This window comes from Labeo rohita, chromosome 11 (genome assembly GCF_022985175.1).
Source record: "Labeo rohita strain BAU-BD-2019 chromosome 11, IGBB_LRoh.1.0, whole genome shotgun sequence".
In the NCBI taxonomy this organism is placed as follows: domain Eukaryota; kingdom Metazoa; phylum Chordata; class Actinopteri; order Cypriniformes; family Cyprinidae; genus Labeo; species Labeo rohita.
Genome location: NC_066879.1, coordinates 15,355,458 through 15,379,365, shown reverse-complemented (window position 1 = coordinate 15,379,365; position 23,908 = coordinate 15,355,458). Strand labels below are relative to the sequence as shown.

The 23,908-nt window shown below is 37.9% G+C and overlaps 1 protein-coding gene across 4 annotated transcripts in view; it reads left to right on the top strand.

The window, feature by feature from the left end:
* The window catches only part of pax7a (paired box 7a), a 65,402-nt gene that overhangs the window by 22,284 nt on the left and 19,210 nt on the right, over positions 1–23,908 (top strand). For 2 of the 4 annotated variants that reach the window (XM_051123224.1, XM_051123222.1), the window contains exons 5-7: positions 1,925–2,124; positions 11,605–11,770; positions 12,122–12,318. In XM_051123224.1, the coding sequence (XP_050979181.1) occupies positions 1,925–2,124; positions 11,605–11,770; positions 12,122–12,318 (563 nt within the window). Of the gene's footprint in view, positions 1–1,924; positions 2,125–11,604; positions 11,771–12,106; positions 12,319–23,908 lie in introns of all 4 variants that reach the window. The other 2 variants (XM_051123223.1, XM_051123221.1) reach the window with 1 other exon arrangement.

Sequence of the window (23,908 nt, the reverse complement as noted above, 5' to 3'; positions counted from 1 at the left end):
AGTTTGATTCTTTTTGTGGGTAATTTATTGTTTTTTCATCTATTGTGAGTATTTGGTGCACCAGAATTGACATGCACCAGGGAGAATGCATGCGTAAATACGTAAGACCATAGTTTTGTCTTTTCCATGGACTTCCAAATGCACCAAGAAAAATGCATTTGTTGATACCCAACTTGCATGCCCAGAGTTTGGTTCTTTTTATTAATAATTTGCCATTTCATTTCTTCTATTGTGCAAGTATTTGGTGCACCAAAATTGACATGCACCAAGAAGAACGCATTATTGGATACGCAAAGATACTTGCATGCCCACATGTTGGTTCTTTTTATGGGTAATTTACAGTTTTTTCGTCTATTGTGCAAGCATTCGGAAGAATGTATGCGTAAATACTCAAGACCATAGGTTGTCTAGCTTTTCCACGGAGTTCCACATGCACCAAGAAGAATGCATTTGTTGATACCCAACGTACTTGCATGCCCAGAGTTTGGTTCTTTTTATTGATATATCTTCTGTTGTGCACCAAAATTGACATGCACCAAGAAGACTGCGTATATGGATACATAAACACGTCCGCCTGCAGTTTGGTTCTTTTTGTTGTTTGTGGTTGCATTACGCTTGAGGGTTGTTTTTCCCCCATTGTCAGTTTCAAGTGCACCCAATACTTGCACATGCACCAAGAAGAATGCATTGGCCGATACGCACGGACATACTCGCACGCCCACGCACATACTAATATACACACACTTGCACACTCCCACAGGCCTTTTTGTAACCTCTTTTGCTGGCAGCCTATCAGCCATAGAAGAGGCCTGGCAGATGGGGGTTTGAGAGAGATGATCAGGCTCCGGTCTGGCAAAAGAAAACGGAGATGCAGGAAAACTCGTGTGAAGTGGTCCAGGGTGCAGGAACCTGCTGATCAGCAGTGGGCAGAGAGCGCGCACGATGGCTCAAAGGAGATTTGTCTCCGCCGTGGCAGCTGTGGCGTTGCGGGGGAAGGAGCTCGAAGCCCTTCTTTCTGTCTTTCCCCCGTGGATGATGCAAGACCAAAGGGCCTGGAGCAAGACTCACGCTACGCTGCTTGTTAGCACTCATGCGTTTTAAGAAAGCAAATGTAAAAGTGTGATTTTTGTGACAGGACCTTTCACGAGCTTTCTGCTGCCATGAATAGATATACAGAGGTGGCTCACAAATAAAGTATGATGCAATTTTAGAATCAATTATCATGGTAATGTATTTCAGTAATATATCTTAACGCACTCCATATCTCTCCTTACAAACGCTTCTCTTGGCTCGCTCGTAGTAGTGTTCGTCTTTGTGCCGGGGAAATACTCCTCTGGCTAAAATGCAAACTGCCAACTGCGATCTGCACTTGTCTTTGACTGCATGCCTGAAAAAAAGTAATGTAAAATATGTTGTAATATATTTCGAACACTAGCTTGAAACACAAAGAGAGGGATTCAATGGCCCAGAAGTCTCATACATTCTTATTTCAAACACTTGCTCTTAGGAGCTAGCCCCGGGCCGCTACAGAGAGAATAAGGCGGACGTGCTAGAGCAAGGTGTCTGGTGTAGATTACCCTAACCCTCGCAGTTACGTCCCCCAGGCCTCTCCAGGGCTCAGTGGCAGGATTATGTGTCTGAAGACTTCTCACATATGAATAAGACCCAATAAAACGGTATCTAGGGCTCCATTGACACGTCGAGATAACGGAAGCATTAATATCGCCGTGATAGCCCGTCTCGGCTTTCAGGATCGTTTTCCGTTGACAAATTTGTGGTATGCCGCTGTACTGGCGACAGCTGAGATTTTCAATTGATGTACACATCAAATTTTCAAAAATAACTTGTCATTTTTTAAAGCATCCAACCCTTGGTGCTGATGTTCAAAGCATCTCAAAGACTTATTTCCAAACTGTGTATGCAGGTAACCGTACGGATGAAGGTTCTGATGTGGAGTCGGAGCCAGATCTGCCCCTGAAAAGGAAACAGAGACGCAGCCGTACCACCTTCACGGCGGAGCAGCTGGAGGAGCTCGAGAAGGCCTTTGAGAGGACACACTACCCCGACATCTACACTAGAGAGGAGCTCGCACAGAGGACCAAACTGACCGAGGCTCGTGTACAGGTGGGACACGCTCACTTGCAATCGCAATTGACCTTGAATCTGTCCGACTGGCTTTTAGACCTCCTTTCAGAGTTGTTTCTTCTCGTCAACCCGACGCCTCTGTTTATTGCTGGTGTTTGTTATATTTATTTATTCAGCGGAGACTAATTGTTTGACCTCCCCTCCCCTTTGGGAGCATATCACTCTCAGTCAGATGACAGTTGGAGCCCTGCCCTATTACTTTCACCCCTAGTCTTTGGGACGCTTCCTGACAGTTTGTGAACCCTGTAGTTTTATGTAACATCGCAAAGCAAATACAGTAGAATTATAGCAGCAGCTGCACTCTGAGCTAGTGGGAGACGAAAAGAGGGATGGGGGAAAAAGAGAAGGGAAGAAAGGAGAACAGACAAAATGCATTCCTGATGGATTTCTCATCTCTTCCCTTGGCTGGCGATCGCTTCCCAGCACTTGAAAGCTGGCCGCTACTTGTAAATCCCTCTACATATCAGAAAGGATCCCTCTGGGTCTCTCTGGGGACTCTGTTCCCTGACAACAACATTAATCAATCAAGCGCTTGTAAAAGACTCGACAAGGCGGGGGTAAGGGGATCTAGGTTTCTCCAAACTCTCATCCTCATGTCGTCCTCCGTAGATCCCGGGTACCTACGATTAGGTTCCTCACCAGAACGTACACATCAACAGGGTAACTGATTTAACATATGTCTTTGTCTGTCTCGGAGCATTCAAGGAAGAAGACGTATGTGTCTAAATGGTTGCTTCCACACTCTTGGGAGAATTTTGAGAGATTTATGCTTGTTTTCTCGCAATATTTCACACATGATGTGTTTAGGGGACTGATTTGCATTGATTTTAGGTTTATGTCTGCTAAGCTCTGGTGTATGTGAAAGCATTCATTATTACTTAAACAGCATTACAAAAGATAGAGGTGTCTTGGGAATTTCAAAAGGGAGAAAGGGAAAGCCCCGAGTTAAACTACTACAACTCTACCGTACATATTAGCTGTGATAATAATGAGCATAAGACCACGGGTGTGAAAACAAACCTCTAATTGTTCAATAAAAAGCAACATGGTTGTCAAACACAAGCGTCTTCTGTTCCAGCATGTTATGGCAACCAGAGAGCCACATTTGTAGGTCAATTGTGCATTTCTTGGCCCGCAAGAATCCCCTGCGGGTGCTTGGAGTATTTATGGTGACTGATGTAAATGACAAGAGATAGGACCAGAAGAGAAACCTTGAACAAGGCCGGATAACCAAAAGGACACATCTTTCCCCCCTCTCGCATAATAGGGCTAAAGGGATATCATGTGAAAAGCTGAGGTATTCGAGTCATGGATATAATTTGTTAATGCAATTTTTCTCATAATCTAATTCTGGAACACTTTGAAAATCTCCAAAGGTCAACTCAAACTGAATCTTCCAAAAAGGTCACCGTAAGAAAGTGACTTTGGTTAAGCACAGTAAATATTGGCCGGAGGTCTTCATTGTTGTTCGCTGCTCAGTCTAGTGCTAAGGAGGGGATTGTGGCATTTCTCTGTAGAGTCTATTGTGAAAGTCCTTCCCCTCCCCAAAGCAGCCCCCCCCCCCCCCCCCCAAATGGGTATTTCATGTGTGGTTTTGCCATTGACTTTTTTTAACCGCTAAAGGAGTCAGTCTGGTATAGTACTCATATAGATTTGCTCATAAAAAGTGCAGTTCATCATAGCTCACACTTTGACCTCCCATTGGACTGACATTAAAGAGTACTTGATAATGCGTTTAACCCACCCAAAACACTAATTCAACAAGGTGTCCGAGTTTGGCACGAGACCCAACAAGACATTCCACGGCTCAAACGTGCCAATTTATGGCAGCTGCATTGGCAGAGACTTTTCGAGTGTTCTAATAAAATATGACATGTTGTTTCATGGCAAGAATGCAGGTCTTCTTCATGCAGTTACCATTAGAGGTTTCCACTGGTTTGGCTTTGGGTATGTCGGCAGGTTTCTGTATAGAGATTCCTCCCAGGCCAGAGCGAGATCAGACCTTTGGCCCGGTTGGTGACCTGCTCCGCCACAGCTGTGCAGACTCATCTGGCAGATGTCAGTTTAGTGGGGAGCAGAGAAGAGGGCACTGGGGTGAGACAGGGGCCAAAAGAGGGGCCTCTCCACCCCTGGAACATCAACTCCAGAACGTGTTAGACAGCCCTCCTTCTGCAGTCTAGGGGCAACGATATGCATGGCAAGTAAAATGGAGAGTAGGGTGGTGCACCATTCAGAATTGAGCTTAGAATGCTTTTTAATTTGCAGAATTTGATTTGAATTTGAACTGAGGGAGCAAACAGGATTCTGAATTTGAAATTAGAATCAGAAGTATTTAAGTGTTTCAGAGTTTATATTAGATAGATCTATATGTGATCAGTTTTTTACAACGAAAATTTTATAAATTTCTTTTCCTGTAATTCTAATTAGACGTCCTGTGGGGTGTGGCCAAATCAGTGTAAATCCACACTCATGAATAAAGTGCTATAAGGTGATCTGTAGGAACGTGCATAAAATACCATCTATGTTTGCTACTGTCCACCATGTTACCTTTACTGGGTAACACAGTTGACAGGTAACTTAGTTGACATTTTTGAGCCTATACTCAACATGGAAGCCTAGAACTACTGAGCATATGGTATGTTTAGAAATATATTTTCATGAACAAACATAAGTTTTAGTTAAATTGTCCCATTAAAATCTGCAGGAATAATACTTGTGTAACACTGTTGACAGTCAGTAAATCCACACAGGATTGCTAGTTTAACCAATGTTAGGGGAAAGAGAGGGGAACATCACTTTTAGTGTTTCATCCATGTGCTTCTAGAGGAAATATCATCATACCATGCAAATTATGTGAGAATGGGACAAACCATTCCTTTTTGAGGAGGGGTTTTCCAGTGGGTAACTTAGTTGACAATGGTTTTTCAGACACAAATAAAACAAGTTATATCACAATAAACACTTATTATTTCTGAAGCACACACCTAAATGTCTTGATAACCTAATCAGCATATAGTAGTGTGATTGGGAAAAATATAATTGTGTACTACAAAATTAAGCATTGGGGTTTTATATTGATGACAATATATTAAAAATATACGGACATGCATTCAACGCATCTAGTTGGTTTATCCTTCCTCAGATCTACTGCAGTTCTATCTGACAAATCATGCACCCCAATCCATATCTTCTTAGACCGGTTTCAGTTCAGTTTGATGGTAGCGGGGATGTTAAAGAGTTGTGACAGGGTTATGTACCCTACCAGAGGCTTTCTCCCAGTGGCTTCACAGTCCTGCTGCTTTACTTCCACACGGTGAATGAGCACCACATAAATGCCATGTGACATCTGAAGAAGTCGAGCCACTACTCAGTCCATTACTGTTACGGCAAACGTTTGCAGGCCGCTCTAAGTGTTAGCTAGGTGAAACAAAGGGAGAAATTTCAGCCAAGTGTAGAGCGTCAGAAAGGCTGGTGGTTGTTATAAATCACCCACAATGAAGTGAATTGCATTCTGTTCTTATTCAGTCTGAAGTTTTTAAGAGGTTACGGCAGGCTCCACTTCAGTTAACAGTCATAAGAGAGCCGCGCTGCTGACTCGTGTTCCTCCTTTCTGACATAGATCCCCTTTCACAAGCACTGCGCATTTTGCATGCGGCTATTATAGTTAGCAGAATCTAATAAGGTGTAAATATTTCCCTTTTATGAAGCGTAGAAATCAATTTGGCTGGAAGTTAGCTTTTCTCTACCTGGGAGTTGTGCGGTTTTATAAAGGAGAGGTTGTGTAGGTCAAGATATAGCTGAAGATATTTAACATATGAAGTGTGTAGACTATTAATGCCATTTCTAAAGACTTTGTTGTCGCTTTATGATTTCCCTACACTGTTTATAATACTTATATGCATTTCTGTGCCAATATTCCATATAATATTCCAGCAATTCCTTGCACCCCGAGAAATCCCATCCAGCCCAACAGGCAACTCTGTTCCTGAGAGTCTTAGCTTGTGCACCATAAAAGAATAAATAGGATTTATGAAGACTGTAGAGAGCAAAATTGTTGCAATGCATCAGTGAGAATGTTCTAACAGTTTCGCATTATTAGAATTTAAATGACTTTCTTTTAGCCGCTTTGTGTTGGTTGATTCTTATCTAAGTAATCCCAGTCTCCTTTTTGCAATTCGCGTTCCCAGTAATGTTAATTAGCATAGCGCCAGACAGAGAGAAAGAGAGCGAGAGAATTCAAGCGGGCTGTGGAAGAAAGAGAAAAAAACGATTGTTTGATGTAGTCAACACATTGCTTGTTAGACTGAAGTTGGTTAAATCGCATTTGTTGGTATAAAAACAGATGTCGCCCTTGTTTAATGTTCATTTCTTTGAAACACGAGGTGAATGGCCTGAAACCTTTTAAAAGCATCCCTTAACAACATTTTCGTTAAGAACAAATGGGTTTCAGTGGAGACTGTTGTTGTATCCAACACTGTCTTGGATTTACGGGCGACTGTTTGCAGTGAGTTATTGAGTGTACACGTGTGAAAGTGTTTTGGTGTACACAGTGGTCTCACAAACAAGGGACTTGCGGTGCAGGAAACATGCCGTAAAAGACAGGAATAAGAAACATTGTGCATGTGCACACAGGTTGATCCTGTTTATCCGTGACAGGTGTGTGCAGTAAACACAAATCTCCATAGATTCCTGCATTGGACACAGGGACAGCGCTGAGGCCAGACGATGCTCTGTCTTTGGGTTTATAGTCCGTAATGATTAAAACAATGCGCGCACGATCAGCCAAACACACAGTTTCTCACACACTTCACGATCTGAGCTGTGCAGAAGCTAATTATTGAACTTTGATTGATTAAAATGGGGTTATGCACTCAAAAATAAAAATTTACTCGCCATTACGCCAAAAGAACAAGATTGGACCCCATTGACTTTCACTGACATTGGTATTTAAAAGACAATTTATATTAAAGAAGTAGTTCATTTCCAGAACAAAGATTTACAGATAATGTACTCACCCCCTTGTCATCCAAGATGTTCATGTCTTTCGTTCTTCAGTCGTTAAGAAATTATGTTTTTTGAGGAAAACATTTCAGGATTACTCTCCATATAGTGGACTTCTATGGTGCCCCTGAGTTTGAACTTCCATAATGCAGGTTAAAAGCAGCTTCAACAGGCTCTAAAGGAGGAATAGGGGTCTTATCTAGCAAAACGATCATTTATTTTCTTAAAAAATGTACAATTTATATACTTTTTAACCTCAAATCCTCATCTTGTCTAGGTCTGCGTGAACTCAGGTTCAAGACAGTTAGGGTATGTCGGAAAACTCCCATCTTGTTTTCTCCTCCAACGTCAAAATTGTCCAAAATCACTGCAGAAATACCGACGCAGCATTTACAAAGTGAACATAAAAAGAAGGTCAAACGCCCTTTACAAAAAAAAGGTAAAACAGCGATGGATTATTTTGAAGTTGCATGTGAAAATGAGATGGGAGTTTTTCGATATACCCTAACTGTCTTGAACCTGAGTTCACGCAGACCTAGACAAGACAAGCGTTTGAGGTTAAAAAGTATATCAATATAAATAGACATTATTTCAAAATCTTTTTTGTGTTCACAGAATGAAAGTCGTATAGGTGCTAAATGCATGATTTTCTTTTTGGGGTGAATTGCCTCTTGTATTCAAATGCAACATTTAGAATTAACCCAACTTCTTTACTTTTAAGTTGCATTTTTCATTATTTCAAAGTGTTTATCCTGTGTCGGCCCCATTGTTTCAGCATTCTCCCTAAGAACTGCTGTCAGTGGACGGTGTTGAAGTTCTTCCTCATGTGGTTTTGGTGTGGGCCGGATGAAAACCGTCTCAGTGGAGGAATTAGGCTGGATTGCAGACAGCGAGGGGGGGAATCTGGGACTGTTCAAGGTGACTTTGTGATTGGGTTCCAAATCCAGCTCAGAGGGTACGACTGGAGCGACCCAGAAAACACACACACATATACATAATCTGAGCAAGGCGCTATGATGACGCATCCCTCTGTGCTATAAAACAGAACTGTATTGATTTAGGCATATTGGGCTTAACGTTTAACTTGATAGAGTCAACTCGTGCACCTCTGTGACGCCACGTTGCTTTCAAAAGCAGCAAATTCACTTAGACAGATATGCTGCACAGGCTGCTGGTGTGATTAAGGCAGACGGGAGTCTTTGCCGAGCACATGGTAAAGCCACAAGATCTGCTGGCTGCGTCGTAGGTGCTCTGACCACAGGGATACAGGCGGCTCGCTGAGATTGATGTATCCCAAATCTTTTTATGAATTGTCATAGCATTATGCATCTTACAGATTGTGTGGTAATGCATGTGCAAAGATTAGTTTACGTGTGAGGATGAGAGATCAAGCATAAAGCCAAAAAAGAAAAAAAGCGGTATTTGAAGTGATAAAAGTTTGCTTTGACATGTGGCTGTAGAAAAATTACAAACGAAATTAGTTTTCAAAATTAGTTTTTTTTCTCCTGCACACTCTTTTTGTCCAGAAATCTCCATGTAGACCAAACTTTAGTTTTATTCCAGTGTGAATTCTGAAGGTTTTTACAGAAGTGTTTGTTCATTTGTAATTTTATTTGTATTGCATTTTCATTCCTAAAAACATTGAGTGATAAAAATTCTAAATTCAAAAATTCGAAAGTTCAAAATTCAGAAATGCACAAATTAAAAATAAATTAAAAAATTCAGTTTAAAATGTAAAAATTCAAAATTCTCTCTGTGAAAAAAACTTATTATATGAACAAACATTAAAGATATGTATTGTGATCGAAATCTACAGATGAAATAGATACTAAACACTTAAAAATGGGTGTTTACTTTCCACTAGTCTGAAAGACGACATATTATGGAAGCAAACGTCAAAATTGACCAGTTCATGAAAAACTACAAAAATCTACAAAACGTTCCTCGCTGATGTCTCATAAGTAAGTATCTGCATTTTGCAGCAGAAGAAAGAAGGTGGAGGCCGTCAGGATGAAAGGATGAAGGGGTGGGTTCAGAGGTCAAAGGTCAGGAGGCACAGTGAAGTGGGACACTTTTGGGTTGGTGGGGGAAGGACACAACCTTCTTCCATTCTTCATAACCTGTTTGTCTGATTCCCAGTAGGGGATCCGTTCGAATCCCAGCACATTTCCCTAGCTTCTTCAGGACGCGAGACCATCCTTTATCTATCTGCGACACCAGGTTTAGGCTCAAGACAGGCAGAGGGGGTGAAGCGTCTCCTCCTAAACCCTTTGAGAGGATGATGGTCGGGTGGGGGTTTCACTTTCTGAGAGCGTAAGAAAGAAAGATTCGAATCCGACGCTTGACAGATGGGTAAGAGTCATCTTTAGTCGCATCAAACATTGGCGAGCCATTGAAGTCATCTGAATGAGATGCTAGCTGTTAGTGGCCTGACAGTTTTGCACATGGACAATGTAAGCAACGCTTTGTAAGAAAGAGCCAGCGAGTGTGTGTGTGCGTGTGTGTTTTGTAGAGTGTGTCTGCGGTGTCGTTGCATCAGAATAGAGTGTGTCCTTGTGTGCGTACCATGAAAGTGGAGCTCTTAAAGGCACGTTTAAAAAGGGACGCCCACTCTTTGTGGACACTTTTCAGCCTGGTGTATTGAGAGGCCTTTGTCTCCACCTTTCATCTGGACGCACAATGGTCCGGCCCGTTTTAAACACAACGGTAGATGAACTGCCCTGACAGTGTATTAAACGCGGATGAATTGCCAGTGCATGGCATAGATCAATGTCCTCCAACCTTTCACATACGCAGGGCTCCGGTCTTGTTCCTGTGAAATAGAGCGGGCTGCTTTCAGAGACGCTAATTATATTCATGTTTTGATGGAGGAGAGGCTTCCCTTTAAAATGTGCAAATTGTCCTCATCTTGAGACGACTGTCTGAAGTCAGTCTGGTTTGAATGGACGTTATTTTGGTCAGACGTAAACAAAAAAAAAAAACTATTTTAACACATTTTGCCTTTAAGAAACAAATGCTTTTTTGCCATTTTAATGCCTCTAGTGGTAGAAAAACGACACGCTTTACTTTTAATCCTGCTGTTTTAATAAAATAGTTTCTCCAGTTGTGTAAGATGTTATATTGACCCTAAATTCTAAAATATATACTTCATATTTGTGACCCTGGACCACAAAACCATAAGTAGCATGGGTACTTTCTGGCAATAGTCAACAATACATTGAAAATCAAAATGACTGATTTTTCTTTTATGCCAAAAATCATTAGGATTTTAAGTAAAGATCATGTTCCGTTGAGATATTTTGTAAATTTCCTTCTGTAAATATATCAAAACTTAAATTTTGATTAGTAATATGCATGGTTAAGAACTTCATTTGGACAACTTTTTTGCCAATATTTAGATTTTTTTTGCACCCTCAGATTCCCTATTTTCAAATTGCATCTCAGCCAAATATTATCAATGAAAGCTTATTTATTCAGCTTGATGAATAAATCTCCATTTTTAAAAAATTGACCCTTATGACTGATTTTGTGGTCCATGGTCACAAATAGTATATTTAACTATATGCAAGTATACCGTACGTTGGCAGGTAAAGTTGGAAATGCTTATAAATCAAACTTTATATAAAGAGCTGGATGGTAATATAATTATTTTCTGCAAAAACAGGCATCTGAGATTTGCCATATAGAATTATATACAGGTTTAAATGAGTATGCGTGTGAATAAATTTGGATATAATGCATATACAGTGTAATATAGTTTTTCTGTTTTTGCATCATTTATCATGTTGATTTTTGGTGAATTGCATGGAAACCAGTGGTGTGCTCAAAATTTGTACAGCCTTTCCAAAACACATATATGTCAGAACTTCCCATACACATTCATGACCCTAAATGAAAAAAAGTCAAATTTTCAAGTACAATCAAATAGTTTAATTTGAAGTAGTTTATATGTGGGTCAAAGTGACCCGCACACAGTTTTTGTCCATAAAGTGCATTTTAAACTCAAAACAACAGCTATGCATTAATTTACTAAAGCCAAACAGTTTATTCAAGTATTATAGCTAGCTATTAAGCATTATGTTAAAGATGTGACAGATGTCTGTGTGTGTGTGTTTCAGACAACACCACTGCAGTAAAAGTCCTCTGGACTCTCTTTAAAGTGTCCGACAGGTAGATAAACATACTCAAGATGTCTGTGGTGAGATGTGTGGGCTACCTCTGACCTGTTTACGACCTCTCGTCTCTGATGGCAGCTCAGAGCGGCCTGTTTATACAGATCACAGCTTTAGCCACTTAACTAGAACAACAGGGACCTCAGCATGTGCTAAGAGGCAGTTTCCCATGAGGACGCACTCTCCGCCACACACATGCCCATGAACCTGTCTGGAAGACTACTGATTGCTATCGACTGCAGCAATGGGTATTTAAAAAAAAAAATGCATTTTTGTTTTTTATTAGGTCTGGTTTAGCAACCGAAGAGCAAGGTGGCGCAAACAAGCAGGAGCAAATCAGCTGGCAGCATTCAACCACTTGTTGCCCGGAGGGTTTCCACCAACAGGCATGCCGACCTTACCCACCTATCAGCTTCCAGAGTCGACGTATCCCAGCACCACTCTGTCTCAAGGTAGTGTACAATAATAATACATAAACTTCTATAGATACACACTAACATTGAAAAGGTTGTTTGTTTGTTTGTTTCCAAGTATGCATAGATCAAAAATGACAGTAAAGACATTTATAATGGTCTAAAAGATTTCTACTTCTAATAAATGCTGTTCTTTTAAAAATTGTGTTTATAAAAGAATCCTGAAAAGAAAATGTATCATTCTTTCAACAAAAATGCAATGCAGCACAACTGTTCATACAGTAACAAATGTTAGGATATTTGAATGATTTTCGAAGGATCATGTGACAGTGAAGACTGCTGAAAATTCAACTTTACATCACAGAAATAAAATAGTCTCATGTGTTTCAGATGGCACGAGTACGTTGCACCGGCCGCAGCCTCTGCCGCCTTCCTCCATGCACCAGGGCGGGCTCTCGGCTGACAGTAGCTCCGCCTACGGCCTCTCATCCAACCGCCACACCTTCTCCAGCTATTCAGAAACTTTTATGAGCCCATCAGCTTCAAGCAACCACATGAATCCCGTGAGCAACGGCCTCTCGCCACAGGTTAGTGCAGAGGCCTTTTTTCCAATGTCAGAACGATGAAAGGCATGCTGAATGAACGGCAGCATGGTTCAGAGATCAAGAACGCCGCCGAGTTAAGCTTGCATCCGCTGCTTGTGTGGAAACAGATCATTTTTGCACTAATATGGAGGGATGAAAGTGTTTGCTTAGTTTTTCCTAGTCTGAAAACATTAGAATGATTCCCAAACCATCACTTTACTTTAATGTGACATATTTCAGAATAAAAGCAGATAATCAGTGAGAAAAGTGAAATTTATGTTGCTTTGGTCATTGATGTTAGAGTAAAGCATTGCATAATATTTCTTTGTGAGTAAGTAGGAGTTGCTTTGTTTTGCACTCATTTCTTATTATGTGGATTTCTTGTTTCTGGATTTGTGTTGCTGTGGTTGTGTTTTTGCAAAAAAAATTCCCAGTTATCCTCTTCGGTCTCCGTTAATGAGCATTTAGGGTGACTTTCTCCAGAAACGGTTCTGTGTTAAATACCCAGCATTAAAAAATAATGCGTATTGATGCAAATCGCATGTAAGGAGTGAATTATACACAATTATCCATCAATACTGGGCAGTCTTGCCGACCCTCACCAACAAGATGTGGCTAACAAGCATAAAATAAGATTGAAATGGTGTGTAAAGAGTTGAAAATGAATTTCAATGCTGCATTTGTCCACAATTACCCTTTCGTTCACACATGTTTTATTGGGGGTTTCCTTTTCTCTCCCCTGCTCTCTCAAAGCAGATTGAGAAACATTCTCGGTATTACCCTCTTTTTTTTCTAGAGAAGAAAGAATTAAGGATTTGGTGACAAAAAAGAGCTTTTCCCCTCGTAACTACAACGTCGGAAGGATAACATGGGCGTCTTACAGTGAGAGAGATTGTTAATCGTGGCACAGGGGCTTTGAGCACTAATGCCTTCGCTCCAAACCTCCGTAAATACCAGCAGACATGGAGGTCTTTTTTCTATTAATGGGAGCGTTTAACAGTGGAGATGGAGGCGCTGCCTCTTGCTTAAACACTTTCTCCTAATAAATAATAAATGTTTTTTTTTTGTCTAATGCTGTGGATCGGGTCTGCAGGCTTTAAATTGGGCAGATAAATGCTACGTTTTGATTTTTTAAACACTGTATTTCTGTATATTGCCACTCAGTTTAGTATAAATGCTTGTTTTAATAGTTTGATACTTTTGTAGATTAATATAAATTGGGGCTACATATGGATTTCTTTACAAAAGTGATAATATTTTTATATATTTAATATATATATAAAAAAAGATATATATATATATATGTTTGGGTTTGAGTTGATAGTGAAAGACAAGAATGCAAAATACATTTCAATACTGTTTAAAAAGCATGCCAGATTGCACCTGTTTGTGTTATCTTTTAGCTACAAGAGCTATAATAATATACCATAATGTAGTATTTTATATTATTATTATTATTATTATTATTATATTTTTATGTTATAATAGTTTTATTATATAATTAACAATAATTGTATTATATAATTAATCAATAATTTTAATAAAAACAATAAAATAATAATAATGATAAATATCTTATCAAATATCTAAAATTTATATAATTAATCAATAACAATATTCATCATTATTATTATTATTATTATTATTATTATTATTATTATTATTATTATTACTAGCCACACAAAATGTGTTTGTTTATATATATATATATATATTAGGAATAGTGTAAAATGTAAAATTAAAATAAAATAAATAAATAAACAATTTAATCAATAAATTAATAAATTAATCAATAACCATATTTATTATTATTATTATTACCCACACACAAAAAAATCTGTGCTTTTATTTTTTTTAGATTTGGGATTTTTAATATTGGTAATAGTTGTTTTGATCACAATAGCTGCTAGAATGTCAGATTATGAGTATTATAAAATAAATAAATAATAATAATAATAATAAATAATTATTAAAATAATAATGTATATTATTAATCAATAACCATATTTACTATTATTATTATTATTATTACCCACACAAAAAAATCTATGTTTTTATTTTTTTATATTTGGGATTTTTAATATTGGGAATAGTGTTGATCACAATAACCGACAGAATATCAGATTATAATTAAGAATGTGTCAAAAATTAAAAAATTTGACTGGTAGTATATATTATAATATTTTTCAACATTTGTACATGCTTATCAAGGCCTTTGACAGAAGAGAACTGCATTTTTATTTTCATAATTTTTCAAAATAGTACCTCTATCTTTCCATGTTTCTTTTGTCCATATGGGAGAGTCATTGTGAGGAGATAAATGCATTTTCTGACAGGAGAGACAGAGTTCAGTCACAACTCAAACTGTCTGCTCAACCACAGCAGGTTTCACACGGAAAATCCTCATCTCTGTTTCACAAGGTGCAAGAGCATCTGCTGAGGTCGTATCAGACATCAGTTAACCCGACCCCAACTCCGATTCATTCCCAGCTTACACCTCGTCTAATAAACTATATTATGTGATAGAATTATTTATTCTTTTTATTTAATATTAATATTAAATGTAACTTTTATTGCCATCTATTACCATTTTGCCAGTTTTTTAAAAGCAGGCACTTGAAGTTGTATGCCAGTAGTTGTTTAGTAAAAGAAGGCTGTTCAGTGCAAAGAAACATCTTTCCAAAACATCAGATGTCACCCTGCCTCCTGTGACACGGGCAAAAACTGCGTTTCTTATTTTTTAGATCAAAGATAACTCCTTTATATTGGAAATTCGCAGACAACACCTGTCTAGAGGAGATAGGCGCATGTGTTCGGACGAAAGACCTATTTCTCCAAACGTCTGCTTTTGATGGGCTACTGGTCGCTGGTAAAGATTGACCAAAATGTGTCTGTAAATGGGTTGTGGTGGCCGAGTGGCGGGCGGTAATGGACTCCTGCTGATCTCAGCACAGGTGTTGGTGTAACCCATCCAGACAGAGCGCATTTTCCCATTACAGGCCAGTAGAAAAGCCATCCACCAGCGGTTGTTGTTGTCGTAGTCCTTGATTATAAGTTTAGGCTGAGGAGTGATGTGGTGTCAGATGGGGTCTATTAGGCATTGCTCAGCTGGTCTGCAGGTATGTTTTTGGGTTGAGGTGAGCCGTATCGCCCTATTTCATTTTGTCGCACAGCAGGTGATGGATAAGGACGTGTACTCTAGGAGCTGTCGGGGAAAACGCTCTTTTTTTCTTTCCTTCCCTTAGATAGAAGACATTTTTGAAGACACAAGCTGTGTTTATTTTGTGAATAAGTTACATAATTATATATTTTCTCCCGATGACCCGTCAAATATCCATACTGAGATAGCTAATATCCCTCAATGTCCCATAACCAAGCAGAAAATCTCTAATTGATGTTATCTAGAGAAAAGAAGGCAGAAGTTTCCTGTTTCTGTGCAGATGGGAATATAGAGAGAATATCAGCGCCAGAGATGGAGCAAGAGCAGCTCGACTACACTAAAGGTGCTCATGCTGGCTATTATGACTGTCTAAATGGGGTTTTAAGAGTGGTCCTGGGAAATTTGTTCTTGGCAGAGGCGTTTGAGGTGGATTCCACTGCTCTGCCTGACAGGGACACCTGCTGGGAGAGAAAGGAAAACAACATGGCTCTGCAAGAACCACAGACAGCTTTCCTAATGAATATAATTTTATTTTTTCAGTTAGTTTGTTCATTTAATTCCATCCACTGGCCTACTGTAAAAGGAATGCCATGGTAATTTTATCATGTATACCCTAGTGAAACATAAATACACTAAAATTAACTTGAAATACGTTTATTTTATGCTAAGTACAAATACATTTACATATTTGTGCACTTACTAAAAATACCCTGCAATTGTACTTTTGCTATACTAAACCGGTATACTTAAAGTCTGCTAAATTGGAACAACTAATTTTGCACTTAATGCACTTTAATTGTGCAGAAGTAGTGCTGAAGGCCAACTAAAAATATACTAAAGTATATTTAATTGTGCTAAAGTTAAACTATTGCAAGTATACTTTAAATACACTTTAAATATTTTGCATTTAAAGAGCGACATTAAACACATTTTAGGCTTAATATTTTAAAAATGTACATTGTGTACAAATAGTCTTTCAAATAAAGTTGAATTATATTTTTTATATTATTAAGTTTTGAGCAATATGTTGGTAAATATGTTAATAGATTAAAACTACACTTAATAAATAATGTAATATATTACTGTACTTTTTTGGTAAATATGTATATAATAGATTAAAAAACATTTTGGTTGAAAGTACACTGAGGACATTTAGAATAAATAATGTAATATATTACTGTACTTAATAAAAATACAATTGTTTTTACTGGTACATTAAACTGGTATACTTAAAGTGTGCTAAATTATAACAACTAACTTTGTACTTAATGCACTTTAATTGTGCAGAAGTATACTTCACTGTGCTAACGTGGAACTGTTTATTTACACTTTAAATATCTTGCATTTATAGACTCACATTACACAGAGATTATACAATCCTCATCAACAGTGACTTTAAAACACACTTTAGGCTTAATGTTAAGAATGTGCATTGTGCACAAATAGTGCTTCAAATGAAATTTAATTATAATTTACATCAGTCTCAAGCAATATGTCAGTACTTACTATGAAACAAATGTATTTTAAATATATTACTTTTTACTATGGGATACTATGGTACAGTATAGAATTGAAATATCATGATACTTTGACATATAATTACCAGGATTGTAGAACAGGCTATACCATGGTGTTTACATCAAAGTAGTATTACTTTTACCAGTTGCAAAGAGAAATCTGAACGCGATTAAATGATAAATATAACACTTGTGAATCTAGAGCAGGATGCAGAAGTGGTTAATGTGTGTGTGAAAGTGAGCCGTGGGAGTGTGTTTGTGCTGTGGAATGAGGCTTTCCTCACTGACGGACTGATGGATGAGTGCGTAAGGCAGCGCACGAGCGGGGTTGGGTCTCGCCACCGGAGGGATCAGAGAGAAAAACGGCGCTCACCCGAGCCTCCCTTTGATCCCTGTCCCCGGGCCTGCTCGCCTGCACCGTACCGCACAGCATAGCGCGCTAACACCAGCCCTCGCCAACCGCTGCTCGCGACTGTCAGACAGAGATAAGCGCGGAGAAGCTTCAACCCTCTCCCTCTTCCATTAGTCCTTCTCGGAAAAAAGGGGATGAATTACGTTTAAGAACCCTGTGCTGGCGTCGACTAAAAAGGAAAGAAACCTACCTCCGAAATTTCAAGTGCTCGCTTCTCTTGCCGTCTCCCTCGCCTCGCAGTTTTGACAAGACATTAGGCACGTGAATATCAATGAGCCGCGGAGACTCATGTAGTCCCACACATTATTAAAAACTTGTGCATTAAGCCGCAGACTGGGCACCGTGTCAGCTGGCACGCTCTCCCGACGAACGAATCAAAGCGGATGAGCGCGCCGCATTCATCCGTACCCCGTGCGCTCGCGCCGCGAGAGGGGGAATTGATACTTAATAATTAGAAGCCATATTAAAACAGATACTGTTTATATTTGGCAGTAATGGAAAAGACCTATAAGAGGCTTTCCAAAAAACAAGACCTGCTTGGCAGCTGCCAAGAACATCAGACAGCCAAAATCATCGCCACGGGCAAAAAAAAATAAACTGGAGTTTTGGTATAAGCCTTACGGTTTGAGTGTATAACATTAGTCTTAGGCCTGATGACAATGGAAAGTGATTGTGCCAATGTCAAACCTACCTGACTGAAGGCTAATATCTTCTGAAACCTTTTTTTTGGACACTACTTTTTTTTTATACAGTTAAAAATTAAAGGCTCTTTATTGACATTGATGGTTCTATAAAGTACCTTTGACATCCACAGAACTTTTCCATGGTGCAAAATGTTCTTTATGATGGAAAAAAGAATCTTTAGTTTTTTAAAATGTTCTTTTGGAATCTTAATGTTTAAGAATGTAGTAAATTGTTAATGTTTTATTAGTCTATAGCTTATTCAGGTCAGTATGTTGTTTTCTATAACTGTGTTTTTCTTTAAAGAACTAGACAATTAAGATTTTGAGGAATATAAAAAAGCTCTCCAATGAGATAACTCTGTTCCAATTATATAAATAGCTGGAACTAGAACTGCTTATATTAAGATTAGGGTCAGTATTACTGATTCTCATCCTTAGCATTAGGGGTTTGTTCATATCATTAATTTATTAAGTATTAAACTTTGGCACAAGCACTACTGTTCAAAAGTTTGGGGTCAGGATTTTATTAAATACTTTTATTCAGCAGTGATGCATAAAACGGATTAAAAGTGACAGTAAATACTTTCATATTATACAAAATTTTGTATACAAAAGATTTATATTTCAAATAAATGCTCTTGTTTTAAACTTTATATTAATCAAAGAATCCTGAAAAGAAAAAGCAGCACAAAAATGTTAAGCAACATAACCATTTTCAGTATTTGCATTGCTAAGAACTTCATTTGAACAACTTTAAAGGTGATTTTCTCAATATTTTAATATTTTTGCACCCTCAGATTCCAGATTATCAAATAGTAACTCAGCCAAATATTGTCATATACAAACAAACCATGCATCAGTGGAAAGCTTATTTATTCAGCTTTCAGATGTTCTGATAAATCTCAGTTTCAAAAAATGGACACTTATGACTGGTTTTGTGGTCCAGGGTTACATATTAGAATTATTTCTGAAGGATCATGTGACACTGAAGACTGGAGTAATGATGCTGAAAATTCAGCTTTGTATCACAGGAATAAATTATATTTAAAAAATATATTCAAATGAAAAACAGCTATTTTATATTGTAATAATATTTACAGTTTCTACTGTATTTTTGATCAAATAAATGCAGCTTTTGTGAGCATAAGAGACTTAAAAGAAATCCCAAAATTGTAAACATAAAAGATGCTGAAATCATTGTCTGGTTGAGGAGAGGTGTGCCGCTACTTTTCTAATCAGTTTCTAATCATTAATTTTTTGCATGGTGGACAATAAAAAATATATTAGATCTTCTTGAATATCTTAGAGACTTCAGGTTGGACTCTTGAGTTGAAACAGAAAGAAACCATTCAGAACATCATAGCAATGCCCTGGCAGCCTCTCACAAAACTCTAGCATTGTGACGGTGGGTTTTGCACAGACAAACATTTCCTTTGCAAGTACAAAGAACTTTCAGATTATAAAGGTCCAGCACTGGGATCTAATTCAAGATTCTAGTTCAGAAAAGAAGACTTTGTATGATGCAACACACACCAGAGAGCGTCAGGTGTTTTCAGAGGTGGTCAGTCTCATGAGATCAGGTCATGGATGCTCCACGCCTGTCTGTGTTCTTTAACCTCCATCTTTGGCTTCCCAGCAGTCACCCGTCGAGTCCAATAGCGACGTCCTCTCTCATCTCAAAGAAAAAGAGGTTTATTTATTTATTTCGCTGCACTTTTTTCCTCCTCAACCGACTGTGTGCTGGTCTCTCTTTTGCTCCCTCCCTCTCCTTTCCTTCCCCTGGAGAGGAAGATGCTTTTCCCGCCGTTCAGATGAAAGGCTACGGCGGACAATAAAAATGCTATTTAAATGCAAGGCTGTTTGTATGCGGGTGAGAGATATTTTCCCCTGCCGAAAGTGAGCTGCCGCATCCTGATAAATAGCAAATATAAGGGAATGCGATTTACATTTATCTTGCACAGGCAGCCAATATAAATTTCAGCAAATCCTAGGAGATAGGGATTTAAAGGAGGGAACGACTGAGACCAATTCATATGCCGTGTGTCCCACGCAACTGGAAATGCCTATAATATGGAGAATGGTGAGCGTATAGCCACATATACGCGCACACACATTGATTGTATCTTGTATGTCAGTTACTTAGAGGCCACAACATGCTGGACGACTTATTTATTGTTTTACCGCAGGCCAAATCTGATAGATTTTATGTAGTGTAATTGAACTTTTCTATTAAAACAGATTTATTAGTTGCATTTTTTTTTTCATATAGTGATTCAAAGAGGTATTTGAACACTAAAGTCTCACTTGAATATCAGAATGTAATTACATTAGATAAAATATCAAACTAAGTGTCTTTTATTTTTGCTTGTTTGATAGTTAATGATGAACTACACCTGATTTCATCCACCGAAAATAAGTAAAACATTATTTGTGACCCTGGACCACAAAACCAGTCATAAAGGTCAATTTTTTGAAAATGAGATTTATACATCATCTGAAATCTGAATAAATAATTTTAGGATTAATAATCCAAGGATAGGACCGTTTTTGTTTGAGATTATTTGAAATTCTGGAATCTGAGGGTGCAAAAAAATCAAAATATTGAGAAAATCACCTTTAAAGTTGTCCAAATTAAGTTCTTACCAATGCATACTGCTAATTAAAAATTAAGTTTTGATATGTTTATGGTAGAAAATTTACAAAATATCTTTGTGGAACATGATCTAATATCCTAATGATTTTTGGCATAAAAGAAAAAGCGATAATTTTAACCCAAACAATGTATTTTTGGCTATTGCTACAAATATACCCATGCTACTTAAGTCCAGGGTCAAATTTAAAAGAATATATTTATGAAAAATCATGCTTTGGTGTATTAAATGCAAAATCATGCTTAGCCTTTTATCTAATGCAAAGAATGCAATGCATTGAAAAAACATGAATTACATCCAGTAAAATCACAGCTTTTTAAAGACATTGTGCAAAAATGATTAAGAAAAGCAACAATAATGAGAAAAGATCCTGCAACATACTTCAATATTAATGCGAGACATTTTAGTGTGTCTTAAGTGTCCAAATGTAGCTGCAAACAAAATATTATTTATAAAAAGTTTGGTTACATTAGAGCAAATATCAACTTCACATCCACTAAAAATCACCAAAACAGCTGATTCAAAGACATTGTGCAAAAATGATGAAGAAAAATGACAATAACAAAGAAACTGGTATTTAATGCAATGATATTTCGACATTTTAAAAGTAAAATAAATCATGCTTAGGCTTTTAAATGTCATTGCATTAGATAAAGTGTCAAATCAAGTGTCTTTGTTGGATGATGTTTTGAATATTTTTGTAGCTTCACGTTAAAACATTATTTAGGAAAACTCATGCTTAGGCGTATTGGGTTCAGAGGCATTTTCAGTTTCTTTTTGACTGTTGCCGCTACAATTTATTGTCGCTGTCGTAAAAGTAGATTTTTAACACCTATTAGCAGGTGAAGGCATTTTTCCAGGTAACCTAGTCCCTCATAATCATGAGTTCACAGGTTAAGGGTTTGCAAGGTCACTGTGGGGTCAAACAGTCATCGATAAGCCTCTTTGGTTGCCGTTGGCTTTTTGGATGTCGTCTTTGTGAAATGTGTGTCCTGTTAGTTCCACATGCCACTCTGACAGGTGCACCGTTGTGATTAATACTCCAATGAGCAGCGCTGCTCTAACTTTACCCAACTCAAGCCCCCAATAACACACATCTACAGCCGAACACCAGCAACCTGCTGTCTGATGTCTCGGGTTGTCTTCAGACCAACCCACTCTGGCTGAGCCAGTGTAAATGCAGCATCATGGGACAGCTGTCTTCTCTGTCTCATCTTCTGGTTTCACTCACTCAATGTTAGTTATTTTTCACACGTTTTATCATCCGCCAGATAAAAGTTGCCAGTGTGGTTGAGAAAAGTGATCTGGGAAGAAGTATAATTCATGCATGTAGCACAAACAGCCTGATACATGAAATAATAGTCTGGAAAATGTGACTCTGGACCACAAAACCAGTTGTAAGTAGCAAGGGTATTTTTGTAGCAATAGCCAAAAATACACTGTATGGGTATCATTAGGATATTAAGTAAAGATCAAATTTCCCACCGTAATTTCTGATTAGTAATATGCATTGCTAACAACCTCATCTGGACAACTTGAAAGTCGATTTTCTCAATATTTAGATTTTTTTGAACCCTCAGATTCCAGATTTTCAAATGTATCTCAGCCAAATATTGTCCTAACAAACCATACATCAGTGGAAGCTTATTTAGTCAGCTTTCAGATGATGTATAAATCTCAGTTTCAAAAAATTGACCCTTATGACTGATTTTGTGATCCAGGGCCAAAAATTTTTTTTTCAAACTGAACAATTTATTGAACTTTTAGACAAAATATTTTAAAAAATGCATATGTGTTTTATGCTGAGTGTCATATTTGATGCATATAGAGCGAGAATATGGATCAAATTGCAAAATATGCAAATAGGTGCAAATGCTGAAGTTCTGATATCTTGTAATGTAAATCAATGAGATCTTTCTAACAGTATGACAGACTACTTACATAAAATGATATAAATATCAGTTGTCTCTATGTCTTGCAATAATACATGTTAGTAAGATATTTAAATGCTTAGTTTTGTGATCAAAGATCTGTAGTTTTAAAATGAAATGCAATACATTGTTGACTGAGGGGGTGAAAATTATAGATTTTTCTATTATGCCAAAAATCATTAGGATATTAAGTAAAGATCATGTTCCATGAAGATATTTTGTAAATTTCTTAGCGTAAATATATCAAAAGTTAATTTTTGATTAGTGATATGCATTGCTAAGAACTTCATTCAGCTTTAAAGGCGATTTTGTCAATATTGAGATTTTTTTTTTTTTTTTTTTTTTTTGCTGCACCCTCAGATTCCAGATTTTCAAATAGCTGTATCTTGACCAAATATTGCCCTATCCTAATAAATCCATAAATTAATTGAAAGCTTATTCATTCAGCTTTCAGACAATGTATATATCTCAATTTAAAAAAATCCTTATGACTGGTTTTGTGGTCCAGGGTCACAAATATTGGGGTATTTTGGGGTTTGTTCAGATCACTAACTCTGAATATAAGCAATAATAATAGTGATCCTTGTCTTAGCAAACCACAAAATGAGCTGAGTTTCTCTGTTTTTCTGTCTCGTTCATTCACTTTCTGTAAAATGAGCCTGTGTAAGCGGTTGGAGTCTCAGCTGGCTATCTCACACAAGCAGTTTCTTCCTCTTAGGCTCCAGCTGAGCACTATTTCGCTATTTATTTACATGTAATTATTGCTGTGAGGTGCAGATATTAACACTGTCAAGAACAATTTGACCTGACATTTTTCACTGTGCTGATCCCCTGCTGATTTTAGCAAACAAACCTCCGCCCTCCACCCCTCTCTCTCACTCTCTCTCTCTCTCTCTCTCGCTCTCTCTCAGTTGAGGCACCAATGCAAAGTGAGAGGAGCTTTGCTGTGTGTTCCTGTGTGTGTGTGTGTGTGTGTGTGTGTGGTTTGAGTTTTGCTTGTTTCTGGTGGCTGAATCCATCCCATACTCACTCAAGCATATCAGTGGAGGAGAATAGACGATTGTGCCTCCACACGTTCTTCAAATGCAACCAAACAGAAGGCATATTAACCTTCGTTTAGCTGACAGACTGTGGCCAAGATCTGTGGGAATATTTAAGAAGGATAATGCAATCACTAATATAAATGAATGTGAATTTCACCAGCCAGTTCTACAATACAAAACCACCTGTTTATGCTTA